General features: G+C 36.1%; 1 protein-coding gene across 1 annotated transcript; it reads right to left on the reverse strand.

Annotated features, from left to right (window-relative positions):
* LOC149089698 (uncharacterized) lies at window positions 1-9,365 on the reverse strand. Its single transcript, XM_089238401.1, has 2 exons — window positions 8,764-9,365; window positions 1-367 (listed from the first exon to the last, which is right to left on the reverse strand). Exons 1-2 carry the CDS (start codon window positions 9,100-9,102, stop codon window positions 113-115), a joined length of 594 nt encoding a protein of 197 aa, XP_089094527.1. The 5' UTR covers window positions 9,103-9,365; the 3' UTR covers window positions 1-112.
* Window positions 9,366-23,777: the final 14,412 nt, after the last annotated feature.

A 23,777-nucleotide genomic window follows, 5' to 3' on the forward strand; every position in this document is an offset into this window, starting at 1 on the left:
TGAAAATATGAGAACTCTCCATCGCATAAAAGTGAATTCGAAACATGATTTCTGGACATGAAGCATGAAATAGAAGAGTTAAAAACAAAGCATAGTTTTTTTCGCTTTCTTTTCATAACTTCACGATTTGGTAGACCGTTTCTATATCGCCTCTGTAAGATACTTGAGTAGTGGCACTGCACCTGTAAATCCCGTAGTCATCGCTACGCACCTCATGGATGAACAATATCGATTTTCCGTTATAATCGTATGCCTTGATGCGGTGATCGTCGAAGTCGATCGGGTAGTAAGTACATTTCGGACAGTCGAACGGATCGTTCCCACCGAGAAATGGATAAGCACCTTTGACTTTAGTCCATACTGTGTTCTGGAAGATAAAACAAAATCAATGGCTTATAATGTTTATGCTCAAAACGGTTCAATCTTCAAAATCGAGCCGGAACAACCAAAAAATAACGAGTATCAGGCCGGTTGTCCACTGGAAGCTTCTTGGAGCGAAAACAGGTCCAACAAGCAAGATCGCATCGCTATAGGATTCTTGCGCATGCACACGACTTGCTGTCGCTCCTAGTAGCTTTTAGTGGACGACCGGCCTCGAAGCGCTTGTACGAAGAGTTTTTATACAAAAGGATTTCCTTAAACCTAAATGCAGTTTAAAAGAAAAGGAAAAGAAGAATAAAGGCAACACAGTGATGTGATCATAAATTTATTAAAAGTTAGCCAATCGAATATATAATTTACAAGTTTCATTATTTTTTGTCTGGTCCTCGAGTTTAACAGATCCTACTTCTCGCGAGGTTGGTGACTTTCTTCAGATAAAGCCCAGCCGCTGCACACTACTCTGGCGTACACGTCACGTCAGAGTATGGCCTTCCCTGAGATAAACGTAGTAAGTTTAGCAATCAATAGGACTTTGATTTGTTGATTTTCTAACAAGACCTCTTTTTTTCCTGCGACCACCTCACTTTTGTCTAGCTTCCCACGTTCTTCTCTTCGGTCTTTTCTATGGACGCCCATTTCATGCAACGATTTTGACTTACTCGTTTATGGTTTCGAATTCCTCGCGAAAGTGGGGACTATTTGTCTAATAAAAATATTCCTTGGCGTTTCAGTGTTAGCTGGAACAAACTTACAATTAACAGGTAATACATTAGGCGCCTGAGTGCTGCACTGGTAAGATGCTCGTCTTCTACCATGAAGATTACCGTCTGAGTGGTGGGTTCGAATCTTGGGGAAGAACATCGAAAAACAAGTTCTTTACCTACCGAACCTGGGGTGACCACCGATAGATGGCACCTTCATTTCTCACCCAACTTCACTGGATCGAAATTGCCGTATGGCGGTATGACTGGAGTTGGTGTGCGGTAAATTAGGTAATATGGCAAGCTTGAAAAATAATGGTAAGATGAGAGTTTCTTTCGAAAAGCACGTTTTTTGTAAACCAAGGGGGCTGAATCTCTAGGAAAGTGCGGGCCATTTCATTGGTTTGAGAACGAGTTGCGGGTCATTTAGGCAAAGTGATCTGGAAATCATTTAGCCTGTCGCTTAATTTGGTCACTGGAAATCACTTAGCCTTCACTTAATGATTTTGCTTCTGATCACTTAAACGATTTGGAAATGTGCCACGAGCCACTTGATTGATGAGGAATCGGAACTGTCCCACGGGCACTTTAATCATGGATTCTTAATCCTTTAAACCCTTTACAGCCGCGACCAAAAATCAACTTCGCGAGTCCATTGGTCTATTTTTACTTACAAAAATTCTTGCAAATATTTCTGATCAAAAAAAAAAGTTTCCGAATATGTATATAGACATGCAGGGAATAAATGCAAAATTGATTGTAAGGGAACTATTTAACTGTATTAACATGATCACTCCTAGGTTTTAAGTGTCCATTCGTAGACTTTTGAATTGACAGGATTTTAAAACTGCCAACTAGAATAAAACTCTTAAGATTCTCATATCCAGACTTTCGAGGACGACTTGGCTTTTGTGATAGGGTCAGTCAATGTATTACAGCTAGCGACAAAGGCAACTAAAAACCTTAACAATTTTTACAATTTCATAATTAACATAACCTCAAAATCTTAATGAAAAAAACCAAAAATCTTCTGTCTCACAGTAAATAAATACCCCCCCCCCCCAGAATCGAAATTAATACTAAAATAATGTTTAAACAATCTTCGGCATCCTTCTGCTCCCATCCTCGACTGTTGCACCGGGTTTCTGCCGGCCTTTGACTGCCACCGATCAGCTGCTGGTATGACATTCCCTCAACGGCTCACCAGAGCCACCCAGCCAAAGAGGCGGTGGCCCAGCACCTGGGCTGGCCACGGACGCCAAGCAACGGCTCACCAGAGCCACCCAGCCAAAGGGGCAGTGGTCCAGCACCTGGGCTGGTCACGGACACTCAGCAAAGGCCCACCAGAGCCACCCAGCCAAAGGGACGGTGGCCCAGCACCCGGGCTGGCCACGAAGACTCAGAAACGGAGACAAGAAATCGCAATAACAAAAACCGCGCCCCAAGTGTCAAATGTCGCGAGAGCGGTTGTGGGGGAAAAACTTTTGTATAAAGCTGTATAAATTGTATTCTGTTGAAACAAATAAACAGTTTTCTGGGGGATTCTTGGGATCGGGTCTCGGGAGTTTCGGGGGGGGGGGGCATCCCGGGCTGTCACTCGGGTCTGTGGGCTCCTCCTGGGGGCGGGACGGCTGCCTGGGTGGGGGAGATGCTGCCGCAGATCGCAGAACACCCTAAAGACCAGGCCTTGCGCTTGCAGCAAGGGTCTTAGACAGAGGGTTGGGGGTGCCGGGAAGGGGCGCCTTTCGGACACCCTCCGGTGGGCGTCTTGGCCCGGCACCCCTGAATCTCCCCAGCGCGCCCCAACCCGCAAGGGTAAAAGGCTTATATCCCTGGAGGGACAGAGCCTGGACCGTGACTGGTTTGTCGGTATGACATCCCCCCCCCCCCACCTCGATAGATTAAACGCATACTCGCTGCGCATTCACATTTATTCTTCGAAATAGGAAAATTTCACCGCATGACTTATTTCGTAAGTTCGCAAATTTCCCGTAATTTGTAACAATTAGTTACCCTCCTCCCCAAACATCACCATTATTCCGCGACTGATTCATTTGGAGTCTCTTGAAACGTATAGGAAAGCGCGTGGTTTCGGATCCGATCCGGGCAGAGATTCCACAAGAGAAAAACTCTGCCCGTTTCAGTGGGGTTTTGGGTTGAAATACAATTTAATCCACCAAACTGGGCACACTAATTGGTCATTTTTGGTGCTGATCGACTCGGTTTTCTGTTTTGATCATCCCGGTATCCGTTTGAACAAATTACAATCAGTTCAAGTTACCTTATAAGTTTCTAAAATAGCCATTAATCGATTCACAAAATCCAAATTGGGATCCTAAAATTATTTCTCATGATAATAAATCTTCAATATTCTCTTTCATTGAAAGGAAAAAAAAACTTGGTTCTTAAAGACCATGACAAGAATGTTTTAAACCCTTTTTTTTTCCAGTGTTACGCAAACTAGGAAATGTCTTTCCTCTCTCCCCCGAGCGTATCCATCACGCGACAGACTGACATAGTCGTAAACAAATCATTTACTCCAGAGATCTATTCATACTACGAATACACGTAATAGAATGACGCGCCGTTCGCAAACAAAACTCACTTTCCGCTGATCCTTCATTCATATAATGGTCATTTATCGTTATTATCTTTCATATATGTATTACGTTTCATCAAAGAAAAAGGACGCGCTTTTGTCATTGGTCTACGAAGTGCATCTAATTGCGTAATTCTTACAAATGGGGATTTGTTCCGGCTCGAAGCTTTTTCGTTTTTCGTACAGACAAACAAAAAATAGATGATTTACGCTATTTTTTTCAAAAAGATAATGAAAGAGAAAATTTCTGATTTTCTTTCTCGTCCAAATGATTTAAATTTTGATCCTTGGGGTACACATGATTCCAGCAGATCCAAGATTTAATTATTTTAAGGGCTGTGACTTAGTTCATACTAGAAATTTGATGCCTCTGTGTCGATTCAATATGTCTTTCAATGGGTAGCAGTTGGAATGCCAGTACCGTGAACGCGGGCTACTTTGGCGATTTTTTAAAAATTCAAATTCACTTTCCAATACAAACTCAATGTTATTATTACTAGTTTTACGTTCTGGTAACCTTTTTTATGTCGATACGCTATCTTATATTATGTATGTGTAAGCAAAAAACAGATTTTTCAACTGAAACTAACTAAAACAATTAAAACATTTAAGGCCAATGTTATCCTTGTATATGCCAAACTTTGAGCTGCTTCACTGTTTCCTGTCTTAAAGCATTAAATAAAAAGTTAGAGTATTTTTTCAACCTGGGCTCGTGATGCAACAATGCAAGAATATATATATTTTTTTAATTTGAAATAGACTTGTGGGGCACGAAGTTTATCGTGTTGTTCATTTTGGGTCGTGTGGCTCTAAAAGGTTAAAGCCCCTACATATAACGTCATCTCAGGTAGGTTTTCTAACTCAATGCGTGGTGATTCAAGTAACAAAATTTAATATTTTAGCCTGTCATTTCTGTTGGGGGAGGGGCTCAGAAATATCACTTTACCCGGACCCTGGATCACATGTAATTTCACTCGGGTGCTCGTTTCCGTGGAGTAAATAGTCCCGATAGATCTTAATTAATTCGCTCTCTTATATGTATGTAAAAATGGAAGATTATAATATCAAGAATGGTTCCAGCAACTGATCATTTCCGCCGTTAGTGTTTCCTAACCCTTTCTGAAACGAGCATTCATATTTTGGAATTTTCAAACTCTTTTTGCATTTTTATTTCTCAAAAAATGCATTAAAAACATAAATGTCAGCAAATCTTTATTTTATCAATTTTTTTTTCAAATTTTCAATTATTATTATTATTGTTTTCTGTGAAGAAATAATTGATTTCGTTCAATTTTTTTCAGCCAAGAGATGATGTAGGGTATATTCATCTTCCCAATCAATTCTTTTCCAGAGTTTTATTGCTAAATTTTATGTAATAAATCACACGTTTCCTGGAGGCACTTTCTTCTGGAAGCCATCTTAGAAAGTTCAAAACTTAAAGTAACTCAAAACTTAAACAATCCTTCAAGTGAGGGTTTAACTCCCCGAGGTCAAAAGAAAAAATCCCTTGTGGTGAAAAATTTGTGGCACCAGGGTCTGAAAGGACTAAAGTAACCGAAAAAATCAGCGCATCGGAGATTGGTTCGACATTCTTGGGTTTAAATCCCATCGTAGAGGACTGGATCAACACTCCCATATAGATAAGTTCCACATCTTATATTAGTATATAGATAAAATATCCCCCCCCCTTTATAGCTAAGAGCTATCTTCTAACTGAAATCAATATGCCCCAGTAGAGTGGCATATGACAGTGGTATATGTCAGTCACAGGAAACGACATTGGTTGAGGAGAAATATCGAAGAATCAAAACCAGGGCTTTCCGTACGTGACTATGGATTTTTCGTTCGATTTCCTGTTGATTTTCCTCATCTTCCACCTAGACAACATAAGCTTCTATTATTTCCCAATTTTATGACCATCTGTAGCCTATAATAGCCGCGTTTCTGTCATGTGATGTTATCTTTGTTCAATGTGGACATTTCGCTTTGTTCTTATCTATATAATGTTTCGAAATATTTTATCTCAAGGTGTATCGCTATACTGATGACAGAATGATGCGTCGCTTAAAACTTAAAGGTATTTTCCATTTTCCTTATGAGAATGTGTCTATGCCAGTATTTGTATGGGCATTTACCCGAGGGCCCATTGATCTACCAAACAGGATAACAAGGAGCTGCTAATGCTATAGTCACTGAAGAATGCTGTATCGATGTACGAATTTCTATGGTTTTGTTCTGAAATGCAGGCCAGGGCCGTCTTAAGCAAAGCCGCCCTTAGGAGTGTGCGGCAGATGCTGTCGCACTGGGCCATGCACTTACGCTAATAAAAGTGAAAAAAATACATACATGTATATCAAGTATATTTTCAATTTTAAGAAATTTTTCTCTCGTCAATTCTGAAATTTTTTCTCTCATTCATTCTCCGAATTTTAATCAGTTCTGGGTTTCTTCTCTCATTAATTCTGAATTTTTAGAATTTTTCTCCACTGAAGTCTTTACTGCTGCTGCTATGCATTACATACATTAAAAAGGCCGTCGTAACGAATTCGAAGGACCCAGAGCCAAAACAGTTTTTAAGGCCTATGGTTTCACATATTTCGAGGCTACCTATTTCGAGAGCCAAAATTCAGCAGGGATGAAAAGGAAAATACAATTACAGAATTTATAGAAATGCTGCAAAACACAGGTTGATGAAAGAAATAATTTTAGAATTATTCAAAAAAATAATTTCATAATTAATGAAAACATAGTTATGGATTTGCTGAAAGAAATAATTGCAGAATTATTGAGAGTAATTTCAGAGTTGATAGAAGAAATAATTTATGGAAAAAAAATTGGTGAAAGAAATATTTTCGTAATTGATGAAAATTTAAAATTTATAAAAAATGTAAGTTCATAATTCTCGGGACAAATTTCAGAATAAATAAAAGAAATAATTAATGAAATCAGGGAAAGAATTTATTTCAAAACAAATAAAAATTCAAATTCAATGAAAGAAGCAATTTTAGAGTGTTCAATAATTTGCGAAACAATGTTTAATAACGGGGAATACCACCGTATGATTTTTGTGGCCCGCGGGGCTTAGTGGAAAATTTTAATTCGTCCCGCAATGTCTGAAATGTTGAAAGCCCATTGCCCTATGGAGATAACCCTTTCAGCTTCCTACCAGGTTCGTCTTTAGGGCGGTTCTTGAGGCTTTGTAACCGGGTGGCAGGTGAACCCCAGCCGCCCTTGGTAGGGTTACTACTTGGTAGGTAACTACTGCTTCGTCCACCTTGCCGAAAAGAAAAATTTATTTAAAAGAAAAAATTCAAAGTTATATTTATCACTAGAGCTCAGAAGTTTAGGCACTTGAAAATTGTCAAAATAGGTGGACAAAGGGGTACCAAAATACTTAAAATGAGCACTAATAAATCATTTATAAATTAATGGAAGAAATTTCTTCAATTCTGAAACTATTTCTTGCATTTATTCTAACTTTTCACGATTTTCAATTTATGAATATTTTTGATTCTCCCTTCCTCACAGAAGAAAAAAATATCAGGCACACACAGGGGCTCCGCTATAATTTTAGCACTGGGCCCCGCGTCGGAAAGGCCGGCCCTGACTACATACAAATGTAAAGACCACAACTAACAAAATGCTTAAAGAGGTGGCTGAAAAAAAAAATGCCCATAAAAAAAGATATGGATGTCGAATAAGTATCTAAACTATATCAAAATAAAGCACTCCAATAAGAGCAATAAAAATGCCTAAGATAACTTGTCATGGTTAGTGCCGTCTTAAGGCATGCGGCCCGGGGACCTCACGCGAAGAGGGCCTCACAAAAATGAGATCTGGTTGAAATTTTCGAGAATTTGTTTGGTAAGGCCTCAGGAAAATCAATTGGCCCCGGGTGCCCATGATACTCTTAAGACGGCCCTGGTCATGGTTGTTTGCAGTGCATTTGCGGTGTAATAAAAAAAATGAAATGGGGTCCAAAATATGGAATGGAACCCCCACGGCCAGAGCTCTGTCAACTCTTACACGGCCTGGGTGAACCAAGACGTCAACTGATGAACACTTGGGACAGTGATCGGTCAGCTATACATATGAAATGCTGTTTAATGCAAGAGCAAGACATGTTATGTAACGGGAAATAAACTTCTAATTTTTCTGAGCTTCTCTCATACATAGTTGCCGTCATGCCTAACACCATCCGGCCCCAAAGCGAAGTTAATGTCGAGCCGCCGTTAGGGATGTGCGACAGGTGCGGCCGCATCTGGACAAGCGGTTTGTAGGGGCCCCGCACTTACGGTATAGAACTGAAAAATATACGTATATCAAATGCATTTTTTTCGTAGTATGAACAAGGTGCCTGATCTTCAACTGATTTGATTCTGGGAAAACTTTTCATTAATTCTGTGAAAAATTTCATTAATTCTGTGAAAACTTTTCATTAATTCTGTGAAAACTTCTCATCAAATTATGTGGAGTTATTTCTGTCGCTAATTCTGTGAATTTCCATCAATTCTGAAGTTATTTCTCTTAGTTCTGAATTTCAATCACACACACAATTCTGGAGTTATTTCTCTCTCATTAATTCTGAATTTTCATCAATTACGGGATTTTTCTCCCCTTATTATTAATTCTGGGATTTCTTCTTTCATTTATTGTAAATTTTCATTGCCGAATAGATATTTCTCAGCATTCGTGTATATTCGCTGATAATGCATGAATCTCTGAGTGCTCGATTCTCCACCTCCACAAGATATATAAGCAGGGCAACAACAAGTTTTCTATCTCTCAGGCACTTGCACCTATTTGCGTTTAAATAGGGGCTGAAAGGTAGGTGGTTGGAAAAGGCTTTCTGATATAATAATACTTACTAAGAGTTATATTAAGAGGATATCTATCAAGAGATCTTAAAAAAGATCAAGTCTCTTTAAAAGTTTTCGATTTGTGACAGGAAAATTAAAAAGTACATTTTTACAGAAAAGGTTCGAAAATAGGCAAAAATAAGCATTTTTATGACATTTTGCCTAAACTTCCGGGCTCTATTTATCACATTGTTATGAATTTCAGAGAAACTTCTGGACTTACCGACACTATGTTACCATCAGCTTCGTTTAAATTGCACACGAGTTCAACTTGTCGCCCACCGAAATGCTGATTGATGGTCCCCATTCCAAGGAATCTTCCAGGATAAGCGTCTTCTCCTCTGTTCTGCTGCTGCTGCTGGTGAGGGAATGGCGGTGGATAATAATCGTGTTGTTCCCTCGGATAATACGGATACTTGGGTCGATAGCCATCCGCGTAACCTTTATCCGATATCCAGTACTCATTCCAGTACGGTACGTAACCCGTGCATGGATGTACGGCGAGTAGAAGCAGTAGAATCGACGCGGCGGCGTTGACCAGAAGCATCAGCGTGGTCATCATGGTTTATGATCTGAGATCCGGGATGCAAGTGAGGATTGGATGGATGAGTTGATGTGGAGATGGATATATTGTGAATCCCCCACTTTTTCTCTCGTCTCTTGTTATGGCGTGAGTCAATGAATGATGTTATACGAAGGTAAAAGAAACAAAAACCATGTTAAAAAAAAAGAGGAGTGGCGAGTGCTAATGTTTGATTGGCGTGTCTAACGACCTTTCGTCAGTTTGCCGGCCACACGCTTCTCTGCCCCTGATGATGATGGAACGTCATGGAAAGTGGGTGTCCGGCTACTCAATCTCATGTATGTATGTCAAGGGGAAGAGATATAATGTAAAATATAAAAATAATAATAGTTTTTTTTCCTCCATTGTTCGAACGTATTGTTTCAAAGTCATGGAGACTCTTCAGATCGTGATCGTGACGATACTGTAAATAATTAAATCTTTTAAAAAAAATATATTATTACAATGAAAATCTAAGTTGATTTAAGTTTAAAATACATCTGTTAATTGGTAGAAAAATTTTCAGAAAAACGGCACAAGGTTTATTACATTGTAACATGTTGTGTGTGTGTTTTGTTAATAAGGTAATGAATGTGTTGTTACAGTGATGAAAAGAGCTCGTCCGATGAAGGTCAGTCAGTCACGTTATAATGATGCTTGTGAAATGTTAATTTCTATACCAATAATAACTTAATTTTTTTAGAGAGAGAAATCTGACAGCTGAGTTCGAGCTGAAACATTGTTCTGGAATGCATTGTTTAACAATACTTTAACGACATGAGACATTGTCTCAGTCATCACCTTGTTTGAAGGCGGGGAGCAGGATGAATCCTAAATCTATAATCAAGTGGTGTTCCGGAGGTATTTTAAAGACCTTCAACTGTGATCAAAAGCGAATTGGACAGAGTGTACTGAACTGCCCGAGCGCAATGGGGTGCTCTGCCTTTCTGTCAAACAATCCTCGATCAATCAAATTTATTTATTTATTTAATTTCAATTTATTTATTTATTTAATTTCAATTTATTTATTTATTTAATTTCAATTTATTTATTTATTTAATTTCAATTTATTTATTTATTTAATTTCAATTTATTTATTTATTTCATTTCAATTTATTTATTTATTTCATTTCAATTTATTTATTTATTTCATTTCAATTTATTTATTTATTTCATTTCAATTTATTTATTTATTTCATTTCAATTTATTTATTTATTTCATTTCAATTTATTTATTTATTTCATTTCAATTTATTTATTTATTTCATTTCAATTTATTTATTTATTTCATTTCAATTTATTTATTTATTTCATTTCAATTTATTTATTTATTTCATTTCAATTTATTTATTTATTTCATTTCAATTTATTTATTTATTTCATTTCAATTTATTTATTTGTTTAATTTAATCAAATTTCTGATTGCGCCTCTGCGATATGATTTTATACAACTTTCCATGATTATTTATTATCCGTGGCCGTTGCACTTTGACTTTAACTTGATTAATTTGATTCTTCTTTTTACATAATTCTTAATTTCCTTTCACTATATGTAATCTTTGACGTATCAATAAATAATGGTTTTGCCGGAGATGCCCTGGATCTCCCCTCTTCGTGGGGGGGGGGGGCCGAGGAGCTTACGTTGCTTCTTGCGACAGAGCCTGGGTGTCTCGCGGTTTCTCCAGTTCTCCAGTCATCGCCTGACTCATTATTGCACTAATGCATTGTCATCAGTATTACAAACCCGGTATTGTCTGAAAAATATCAGCAAAATCATTCTGAACAAAATGAAATGTTCGTGAGATTGAAACTTTTTTTGCGAAACCAACATCGCCTAAATAAGCACAAATACAAATGGTGTAAGGAATGTTTCGTGTAAGACCAAACTAAACTGAGCTATTAAAAAAACTATTTTCTCGAAATATTTTTCCATCTTTAAAAAACTCTATCTATTGAAATAACGTATCGAATATTATTGAACATTTGTAATAAAAAAACGTTTTAAAAATGTAGTCATTTTGAGCATTATTCCAAAGCATTTGCATCCAGAGCATTATTGCGAAACTACTGGAATTCAGAACATTGTAACGATAGCCATGTCATCCACATCATAGTTGTAATATTTTTTAGCTCTTTTTTAGCTCAAATGTTATCATTGTTGCGAAAATATTTACATCCAGATCATTGTTGCGAAAATATTTACATCCAGATCATTGTTGCGAAAATATTTACATCCAGATCATTGTTGCGAAAATATTTTCATCCAGATCATTGTTGCGAAAATATTTACATCCAGATCATTGTTGTGAAAATATTTTCATCTAGAGCATTGTTATAAAGCTACAGTCATCCAGAACATTGTTATAAAGCTACAGTCATCCAGAACATTGTTATAAAGCTACAGTCATCCAGAACATTGTTATAAGGCTACAGTCATCCAGAACATTGTTATAAAGCTACAGCTAAAGCATATTTTTATGGGCATTTTTTTATCAGCCACCTCGTTGGGCATTTTGTCTGTTGTGGCGTTGTATTTGTATTTGTATTTGTACAGTCATCCAGAACATTGCTGCAAAAGTGTTTTCATCCAGAGCACTGTTCCGAAAGTATTTTCATCCAGAGCATTGTTCCGAAAGTATTTTCATCCAGAGCAATGTTCCGAAAGTATTTTCATCCAGAGCATTGTTCCGAAAGTATTTTCATCCAGAGCATTGTTCCGAAAGTATTTTCACAGAGAACATTGTTGAGAAACTATTGTCGTCCAAAACATTGCACTAGTAGTTCCATCTAGAGCATTGTTGCAAAATTATTATCATACGGAACGTTGTTGCAAAAGTATTGCATCCAGAACATTGCCGCAAAACCGTTATTTTTTTAGAAAACTGGAAAAACCATTGATGATATAAACATTGGTTGGAAAACTATTGTCATTCAAAACATTCTTGCAGAACTGTTGATGATATACAGTAAACGTTGATGTAAAATTATAACTTGAACCTATTTGGAGAAAGAAAAATAGCTATTTGAGAGAATTGAAATTGTTTTTTGTTTGTTTTGGTTTTTTTTTCAAATTATTATATATATATATATATATTTAAATCGCAGTCAAAAACTATTTCTAGAATATTTTAAAATCTATATATATAAAATTGACTTTCTGTGTGTCTGTCTGTAGGTATGTGTGTGTATGTTCTCTCTATACAAATCTACAATTTTAGACCGATCGTCACCAAATTTTGCATATATGCCAAATGGGACCCGACTTGAACGATAGGCTACTTTAAAATTTCGTCAGAGCAGAGCAAATGCCCCAAATGGGCAAAAAAACTGTCGTGCAACAATGGTTTTTGGGCCTCAACAATCACTTTCTGAACGTTTACTTTGGTTACCGTGGTTCTCTTACGCACCGATATCGCCCGTGCAGGCACGATCCGGCCGTCCTGCCCATTTAAAGTTTGAGAATAGGTCGAGGTCGTTTCGGCCCCGAGGCCTCTAATCATTCGCTGACTGCGTGTTTCCTCCGAGCGCCAGCTATCCTGGGGGAAACTTCGGAGGGAACCAGCTACTAGATGGTTCGATTAGTCTTTCGCCCCTATACCTAGGTTCGACGATCGATTTGCACGTCAGAACCGCTGCGGTCCTCCACCAGAGTTTCCTCTAGCTTCGACCTGCCCGAGCATAGTTCACCATCTTTCGGGTCCCAACGTGTACGCTCTGGCGCCGGGTCCCAACGAATTATGGGCGACCCAGGCCGTCGGTGCGCCCCGTCGCGAGCTTAGCCCGGCGGGGATCCCGACACTGTCTCACCTTCGCTCTGCCCGTGGGCTTGATCGAGTCCCACTGTCTCGCGCACATGTTAGACTCCTTGGTCCGTGTTCTTTAGCAATGCGTTTCAGACGTGTATATGCCTTTACAACGGTTTGTCACTTCTTTAATCCTGTTAGTATATGTCACTTAGCTTATAGCTTACTTATACTATACTTTACTTATATTATACTTTACTTATATTATACTTTACTTATATTATACTTTACTTATATTATACTTTACTTATATTATACTTTACTTATAGCTCAGTGGTATATGTATAATAGTTTATGCCTTTATAATGGTTTGCCACATTTTCAATACTCTCAGTAATGAGGCTTTTTGAATAGACGTCATAATCATCATCAGCATCGCTTTGAGTGTGAGGAAAGGGTGATCCTCATAGAAAAATCAGTGTTAAAATTGCCGATTTTAATGTGGAAATTCGAAAATTTAGTGGGGTTTTCCGCCACATCAATAAAAAAAATTTTAAAAATTATATAGAATTCTCGATTTTTGAAACACTGAGTTCACTTAGAGATATACGAAGCCCAGGAGGTTAAATACGAAGTAATTAGCCGGACCCACTTTTGAGTTGGATATCCAGACAATAACATTGATTTCAACTTTTTATTTATATCTTCTATAACATGAAAATTAAGTTCTCCGTATTGTCTTTTAATATTCAACTGCATAAATGGATATAGTTTAGGTTGTTTTAAAACTAATTATGGGCCCGTAAAGTACATCGAAGAAATTCCGCAGCTTTAATTAAGCATTTTTGGAAGCAGAAACAGGCAGATGGATAACTTGAAGTTCGGGAGGGGGGGGGATCGAAATACTTAGCGCCCCTTAAAAAAGGAAAAAAAGTATTCATTTTTACGTTTCTTTAAATCTAGATTTGTTTATTTCATGATTCGCGCAGGAAGTCGCCATATTAGTTAACTTAGACACGGTTTACATGTCCTTCAAAGAAAGAGAGAGATATCACGTAATCCAAACAGCCTCACTAAAGAAAACCCGGGCAGCGCCGGGTATTATAGCTAGTTTAATTATATAATTTCCAGTTACTTTTACATATAAGTGTCTTTTCTGGGATAAAAAATAATAACTTGATCATCACGTATTCCCAAGAGATCTGTCCAGGGAATTTGTTAATGTCTTAGTATGTATCTATGTCCGAACCCAGACCTGCACAGTTAGAAGCTGGCTCCCTAACCACTGTACTCCCTGGCGTAACACGTGGCCAATTATTATTACTATTCTTTTTATTTTGATTTTACAAAAATTTTCAACGAAAGTTTCAATGTTCAAATAAAAAATATATAATATGGAATTTTTTGTGGAGGAAAAAACACACATGGGAACTTTTTATTTTATTTTTGTCAATTTTTGTAGATATTCCAGATAAGATCAACGTCTTCTGTTATTTTTTACATAACGAAACAAATTTGTCTTTTTTGCCTTGAAACTGCATGCAATGGTTTCATTGTCAGTTGTTCAAACTTCATTCGTGACTACATTCGTGGTCATCACTTTTGTTTTTGTTATCACTATTCGAATCCCATTTTCTACACGTCGTTCCCAGAAAACATATACACGCGATTTGACATTTTATACGTAAGGTTTGTTTGTGTTCAATCATGGCCATTATTCGCTCGCTAGAGTCAAATCCAACGGCATTTTAAGCTGTTTGCAAACGGCTATAACTATAAATATCCTTTACTCCAGACTCGAAATCTGCTATTCAACCGTTAGGCTCCAGTGGTTCAGAGGAATAATATATGCTTCTAGAAAATAATGATAATGGTGTCGTTGTAACGTCAATACAAAACTGTTCGCAGACTGATGCAGCTGCTGTCTTCGTTGGAACACCTGCACCATAGTAGGTGTGACGATGGGTTTTTATGAAGATCTATTACATTTACGTAATGAGAACGCGTTCCAAAAACCTCAGGGTGTCCGAAACGGCCATTAAATTCCCGCGCGTATGTGTTTATTCAACCAAAAAAATAAAAATAACCAAAACGTAAAGTAAATTAAGGAATTCATTTATTTATAAGAATGATGTTCTGTCCGGTTTATTGGTTTATTCTGGGAGGGGGGGGGGGCAACTTAGACAATGACCAGGCCTCCTCTTCCTCGCAACTAGATCATAGCCCACCTCTCTGTCTCAATTAAAAGTTATACTTCTGTCGTGTTATACTGGTGCTGCCACCTGTCTTCCACATTGTGGAGTGGAAATGACGGATGAGTTTCATGCTCTTCGGAAGTAAAACAGTAGTTAAGCTGTTGAACGATGAAGAACGTGTAAAGGTTAATTCATCGATTCAGCTCGTTCATTTTCAGTCCCACATGCAGAATGAAAGTTGACACAGTACCATAAACTATCCTTGGTCGAAGGTTTAGAAAAAAATCATTGAAGACATTCCGGTGGAAATGTACTTTGGGAACCATTGATCCTACTGGTGGATATATTTTTTATTAAGATTTATCTCGACCATTGCGTGCGAAAAGGGAAAAACTTTTTTGCGGCAATTCAAGTGATACCAAAGTAATCTGAATTTTTAGATTTGGGATGCTGTATTGCAACCGGCAATCCAATTAATATGAAAAACAAATCGTACATTCCAGATATATTGGAAAATGGTTGTTTATGTATAGACTGATTTTTAGAAAGAAAAAATCACATACGCCTCTACGCGGACATGAACCCATGCCCTCTCGCATTTCGAACGAGTGCGCTACCATCACGCTATAGAAGCAGATAATTTTTCTTTCCAAAAATCAGTATGTCTACATAAACAGCCAGTTACAGAAAATCTTATATAAATAAGAGTGGGAGGACATCTTACTCTACATAAATTGCCCGTTGGTGTTGTTTTTAGAGTTTTAAGTTGGACGTTGATAAGTTTTTATCAACATCCAACTTGAAACAAATACCTAAGACAGGTACTGTATGTACGTTTCGAAACGTGCAGTAAAGATGCAGTGGATTTTCTTTGCATTATAATTCTATATCATCTGAAGACAGTCTCGGCATTTCTTTTTGCTTGTTTGGACGACCCTTGCATAATCATAGTCCGCAAAAAAATGTGAGTCATTGAACAGCTATCAAGGACATGCCTGGAAACTGTTTTTGCGAAAGCTTATAATTACCAACATGGAAAAATCATCGTAATGATATCGATCATACGAATACAAGAAACGGCTCGCTCCTCGCGATTCCTATTTTAAATGCTATCGGTTAGAAAGATCTTTCGGATCGTGATGCGCCAAATCCCTTCTATTCACAAACGACTGTGATCGCCAACCATAATTTAACACGTTACTTTAATGACTCAAAACCGGAACAGCACGAATCATTACGTATTCTAACGTATGTAATGAGTTCTCCTCAATATTGTATTGAAGATCTGCATCGGGCTCCTCCTTCTATTTTTGGTATCCGTTTCTCTATAATTATGAACGTCTATGATTGTGTTTTTTTCTTTCCTATCGTGTAATATTATCGCTTACATAATGATACAGATTGTAGATCAGTGTCTGTGGGGCAGTGCTCATTCCCATTTCGAAATCAACACATACATGTATTTACTACGTTACGTTCAGTCTTTCGTGTGTATGTATTTAATGACATCCATTTGAAATAAGTCAGTTGAAAAATTGAAGAATTCCACATTTGTTCATCCGCAAAAGGAATGCTATTTGCTGAATGACTATAGTATGCATATCATATATATCGATTCAATGTTTCTTTAGAAATCGTCCCACCGTAGTTTCTTTTCTCACTACTAATGGATTTTTCTGAACGAAATGGGAGAAACAACCACGCAATCAATGTTCGACAATACGCATCTAGATGCGTGATTCACGCGTCGAAATTCAATTTTACTCTTCTTATTTTTTTATTCCCTTAAATTTCATTGAGGAGTGAAAGTACTCCTTCAAATTTTAGGTAATTTTTTTAAATACAGTTTTTTCTCCGTTTTCCATTTAAAAATATATATATATATTCTTTCTACAAAACTACTCCTTAAAGTTTTGATAAAAAGTAAAATTACTCTTGAAAAAATTATTTTTTCGGATAACACTGTGCGTGCAAATTGATGGTCCATTGGTCACATTTGGCGCTCGGGAGCTTTTTGTCGTTGTCCACCAATCATTTTAAGAAAATTATTGAAAACATTGAAACACGATTAATCTCGGAATAAATGAAAGAAATAATCTCGGAATAAATGAAAGAAATAATCTCGGAATAAATGAAAGAAATAATCTCGGAATAAATGAAAGAAATAATCTCGGAATAAATGAAAGAAATAATCTCGGAATAAATGAAAGAAATAATCTCGGAATAAATGAAAGGAATAATCTCGGAATAAATGAAAGAAATAATGTCGGAATAAATGAAAGAAATAATCTCGGAATAAATGAAAGAAATAATCTCGGAATAAATGAAAGAAATAATCTCGGAATTAACGAAAAAAATAACTTACAAATCAATAGAAGAAATAATTTTGTAATTCAGCAATGATTCCAAGATGCATGAAAAGGAAATAATTTCAGAATCATTGAATTCAGCATTTTTTTTTTAGAGAAATGTTCATTGTCCAGAAAATTTTATTGTATAGTACAGCATTAAAAAAAATTGGTTGGAGATAAGCAGTGTCAAAAAATGTTTGTTAGGGATAGAACTGTCAGAAATATCTGTTCAATTCGGTATTGTCTAATAAAAAAGTTTTTGAAGATAACATTTTCCAGAAGCACTTATTGGATTGAGCAGCGTTTCTCAACCTATGGTCCGCGAATCAGAAGTGGTCTGTGACAATATCACAGGTGGTCCGCAAGCAGACTTCAATTTTCATAGAATGAGATATGCACGTTCAATTGTGAAACTGATATTAGTAATGGCTTCTTGGGTTCGATTAAAAAATTAGGCCTTCATATTTCGAGTGACCATATTTCATCCAGGAATGTGCTGAAAATTTCCATCCTATGTACGAAATATCGATAATTGCCAACAAAACGTGCAAGTCACAAAAAATTTCTAATTATTATTGAAATTAATGAAATTAAGGGCTATTGCAAATCGAAGTAAAAATATTGTACCACAGGAAAAAAACTTCAACTGAAGAAAAATACGGAAAATTAAGGTCCTGAATACGGCAAGAGGACATACGGACAACGCCAATTGTTGTCAAATGCATATTATAAGTCTGTGCCATAATTCGGTAAAATTACCAGTTATTGCTGAAAAATTACCAATGCGAGGTAAATGAGGGGGACTACTGGAAATCACAGTGAATTGCAGTTGAAACGAAGTTCACGATAAGAAACGTTGAATATGACAAAGTATATGAGATGAATATTTAAATGGTCGTAATTATGAAAACAGTTATAAATATAAGTTATGGAAAACATCTCTACATTTACAGTTTCAGTGAAGGTAACAGATTAAAATGAACTTCATTGAAAAATTGAGAAAATTTATGAGAAAGTCGGCCCAACCAAAAATACGGGAATGTCTTGTAAAATACGGGTATTATAGTCACACTTCTCATAGGGGGTCCGTTAACATATTTCAGACATTTTACTGATCCTTGGATAGAAAAGGTTGAGAAGCGCTTTTATGTAACAATGTATTTAAGGCAGCATTGTCAAAAAATAATTTTTGGAAATAGAAATTTTGTGAAGAAAAGTTTGCTGACATTTGATGGCAATATCTGTAACATTTGTTGGCATCTGTTAGTATTGTCTGTAATATGTTTGTTGGATTCAACATTGTATAGAAACATTTGTGAATATAGCATTATCTAGAAGCATTTGTCGGAGATAATATTGTAAAAAAATATATTCTGCTAATAGCATTGCAAAGGAAAAATAATTGTTGAGAAATGAATAATGTGTGTTAAAAAGAAGTGATTTGTTACAAACAACATGCTCAAAGCGAGAACTGTCGAAAACACTGTTGAAAAAAAAGTAGAAAACACTTTGAAAACACACACTCGAAAACACTTTGTTCAAACGAGAATTATCAAAACACATTGTTGAAACAATAGTCACTGAAAACACATTTTTGAAACAATAATCACTGAAAACGCATTGTTGCAACAATAATCACTGAAAACACATTGTTGCAACAAAAATCACTGAAAACACATTGTTGAATCACTGAAAACACATTGTTGCAACAAAAATCACTGAAAACACATTGTTGAATCACTGAAAACACGTTGTTGAATCACTGAAAACACATTGTTGTTAAGTCACTGAAAACACATTGTTGTTGAGTCACTGAAAACACATTGTTGTTGAGTCACTGAAAACACATTGTTTAATCACTGAAAACGCATTGCGAAACAAAGCCACTGAAAACCCATTGTTAAAACAATAATCACTAAAAACGCATTGCGAAACAAAACCACTGAAAACACATTGTTAAAACAATAATCACTGAATACACATTGTTGAGTCACTGAAAATACATTTTTGAAATAATAGTCAATGAAAACACATTGAGGAAATGAAAACTATCTAAAACACATTATTGAAACAACAATCACTGAAAACACATTGTTAAAATGAAAACTGTCGAAAACATATTGTTGAAATGAAAACTGTCGAAAACATATTGTTGAAATGAAAACTGTCGAAAACATATTGTTGAAATGAAAACTGTCGAAAACATATTGTTGAAATGAAAACTGTCGAAAACATATTGTTGAAATGAAAACTGTCGAAAACATATTGTTGAAATGAAAACTGTCGAAAACATATTGTTGAAACAAGAATTGTTGAAAAACTCATTTGTTGAAACAAGGATTATTGAAAAACTCATTTGTTGAAACAAGGATTGTTGAAAAACTCATTTGTTGAAACAAGAATTGTTGAAAAACTCATTTGTTGAAACAAGGATTGTTGAAAAACTCATTTGTTGAAACAAGAATTGTTGAAAAACTCATTCTTTAAAAAAAAGAACCGCCGAAAACACATTATTGAAACAATAATCACTGAAAACACATTATTGAAACAATAATCACTGAAAACACATTATTGAAACAATAATCACAGAAAACCCATTATTGAAACAATAATCACAGAAAACCCATTATTGAAACAATAATCACAAAAACCCATTATTGAAACAATAATCACTGAAAACACATTGTAAAAATGAGAACTGTCGAAAACATATTGTTGAAACAAGAATTGTTGAAAAACTCATTCTTTAAAAAAGAACCGCCGAAAACACATTAATGAAATTAGAACTGCCGAAAACACATTGTTGAAATGAATGTTCCGGAATTTATCACTATCAATCGCGTTTGTTAAAAATAACACACTATCTTATAGCTATATTTTATATATAGCTTCATCTGACGACAATTGTTACACAACGTATTGTTGAAAAAACATAATTGTAACAAATACTTACCAAAGTAATTGACAAATAATTCAAGTTAATAGCAACGAAAAGAAGCACAATAACTTAAAATGTATAGAAAAACCTCTCTGAAATTTAAGAGAAAAAAAACGTTTCTCTTTTTTTTAACGATTCTCGCAATCTTTCCTAACTATTATTATTATTTATGGGTATTCAATTTTTGAAATACAGTCGAATCCCGTTTTAACGAATACCGTTAAAGCGAAAATTTCGTTGTAACGAACACTTTTCTAAACCCCCAAATAAGATTGCATAGGAACAATGTAATTGTTCCCCTTTATAGCGAAATTTCATTATAACGAAGTGATTTCTCCGGTCTCTTGGTGTTCGTTATAACGGGATTCGACTGTACTTCATCCACAACCCAAAGAAAAAACCAAAAAGTTTCATTTGATTCTAATTTTTTTTTAACATTCGCTAAACTTAATTATCGTATTTGTCAGAGCCACAAAACCTTTTTCTCTTGTACACTGAAGCGCTTGAAACAAAAAACATGGCGAGTAATTAACATATTGTTTGAAACATTCTGAAAATTTCAAAGTGAAGGGTTTCTCCGAAGAGCAATTAACGTAGAGGATAAATTAACTCATTATTTCTCTCTATGGCTATTCAAATACTTTCTCATAAGAAACAAAAAAAATGGCATTTATTGTATGTCTCTACTTTTAAAGAAGAAATAAAGATATCAAGAGAATAAACAACACTTCTCGTCCTTGTGCCATGCAATAATAAAATACAACTATAAAAATTACCTACAACCAACGTATCGAAAGTGATACTTAGTTACGGTAGGGACCAAACAAAAAAAACTCCCACAAACAAAAGTATTCGTATCCGTGCTTACAATCACAGAGAAGAAGTCAACGAGTATGAATATTACGCAGGCAAGGACACATGTTGAACATAACATTAAATGTCTTGTTCGACATAAAAAAAGGACCAGACAAATAAAAAGACAGAGATTATTGGGAAGAGGTCCATCAACATTTGGACATAGGATGATAATAATTATTATTGTTTTCGGAAAAGATTCACTTTCATTGACGAAAGGAACTGAAGGGAAGAGAACAAGCACATCTCACACGCGAAGGATCGTCGAAGGTCTTTCGAGATTCCGTCTTTTACCGAATCAAAAGAACCAAGCAGAGAAATAAAAGTTCTTAATTGAGCCAAACAACTCTTTTGATATTTTTGGTTGAGTTATCCGGCGTATTTAAGAACCGGAAACTGATTCTACTATTAAAAAATTTACTACATGCAACTCTAGCTAACTACACTATTCTTTAAAATGTATTTGTAATATCATCATCAGCCCAGATCGAGAACCTGCCTCTTTTTCCTTTGTATTAAACATAAAGACTTTCTCTTAAAGAAAACAACATCAAACTTGATATGTGTTTTTCCCATTGCTACATAACCTACCGCTAATTAGACTCAACGCATTCTTCTTTTTTAATTTTAGGAAGATATTTTTTAGAAATCTTTATAAAAATTTATAGAGGAATGAAGGAAAAATATATATATATTTCCTGGATATATCGAGAAAAGTCATCCGGTATCCGCCGGGGCACGCGAACCCAAACCCTCTTGCAAACCGGGCAAGCATGCTGCCATCTACGCAACTGGAGACACGACTCTGCCTTTCGTATTTCACGCACTAGGCGGAGACTAGATGACTTTTCTTTCTGAGTTCAACTCGGCATAATATCCAGAAAATATCTGTTCCCTTGATACCTTGGGCTGAGAAAGCAAATCGCGCCGCTGTGATGGTCGAGTGGTCAAAGTGACGGACTCGCATCACGAGGTCCCGGATTCAAATCCCACTGGCGCCACAGTGGTGGTCAGCTGAAGTTGGTTTTCTGTGGTTCCCAACTTGGAGGCGCGAATACGAGCCGATCTCCCCGTTAAAAAGTCTCGCCACAGGAAGCAACAGGCCTACAAACGGTACAAATTGAAGAAAAACAGCACAATGGAGAAAACAGACAAAAAATTATGAACGAACAACTTTTCGACCCAAAGGGATATAAATAACCTTCCATGGGAAAATTATACTAATGGGAAGGTCAATACTAATGAATTACATAGAAAATTTCTTTTCAACATACAAATACAAATACAACGCCACAACAGGCAAAATGCCCAACGAGGTGGCTGAGAAAAAGATGCCCATAAAAAGCAAATAAATGCCCATAATGCATACAAAGCCCATAAAATGCCCATAAATGCATACAAAGGTATATTCCACTACAATAGCTGCAGGCAAGTCGCACCAAATATATATTGCTTTCAAATGTTATACTATGGTCTGATGTGTTACATTACAGGTATAATTTTCCTACAACAAACATATACATTCAAATTTTATTCTTTAAAATTTACAAATTCATTAACCACCGAATGAAACGAACCGCTCAATATCTATTATTTCGAGTATGCGATCTCTTATAGCCTTGGTAAACATAAACAATGATTGCTGCTGTATAATAATATCATCAAGTTCTCTACATATTCTCGGAGCAAGAAAACATATTGATTTAGGTAATGGTATATGATATAGATACAGTGGAACCTCCCCTAACAGACACTCCCTGTAAACGGACACCTCCCGTTAGCGGACAATTTTCTGATCCCCAGTCCCGTGGAATAGGGCTTTAATGTATTTCACTCCCCGCTAGTGGACACTCCCGATAGCGGACAGTAAAATCAGACAAACTCAATTTTTTTTCAAAACTCTAATTTTTGTTCATTAATCGAGACTTTATCATATTCAACGTTGATTATGTATAATCCCAAGCTCGTGTTGGTAAATATGATAATCCGACAATCAATTACTTGATTAACGGAACATAACTATGGTCCAGGATGGTGATTCCGAATGGACCATGTTTATACGTGTGAAGAAAGCCAACATTACAAGATTGATAATGTTATGAATGTTTTTATCTTTTTTTCACACTCAGTTTAATAAATTCAAATTTTATTACAAAATGTGCTTTGTGCACGTATCGTGTACGGGAAAAATAATTAATTGGTTTAATGTAGAGAAGGTTATAAATTTTTCATACTTATCACACTTTCCATTTTTATTTGGGAATTATGCGTGAAAGTGATAAATGTAGTGAAATTTCAAATCAAGATTTCTTTATTGGGACAATTGGTGATTATGCATAACCAATGCACCGCTGTTCACTTTTACACCTTTTACACACACACATACACACAGTAACATAAACATTTTAGCATTAACATTTATAGGAACTAATAGCCAAACCGAAGCCAAACGTCGTATAAATGTGGAAGTTGTATAAACGAGGTTCACCTGTCCATCGTACTTACCCATTAGCGGACAAAATCTTTGGTCCCATGGGAGTCCGTTATCGGGAGGTTCTACTGTATTGTGATCTCATAGTGCTTCTTTGTATAT

Source organism: Pholcus phalangioides, unplaced genomic scaffold (assembly GCF_987345545.1).
Source record: "Pholcus phalangioides strain wild (caught in Gottingen) unplaced genomic scaffold, Ppha-v1.0 ptg000001l_1, whole genome shotgun sequence".
NCBI lineage: Eukaryota > Metazoa > Arthropoda > Arachnida > Araneae > Pholcidae > Pholcus > Pholcus phalangioides.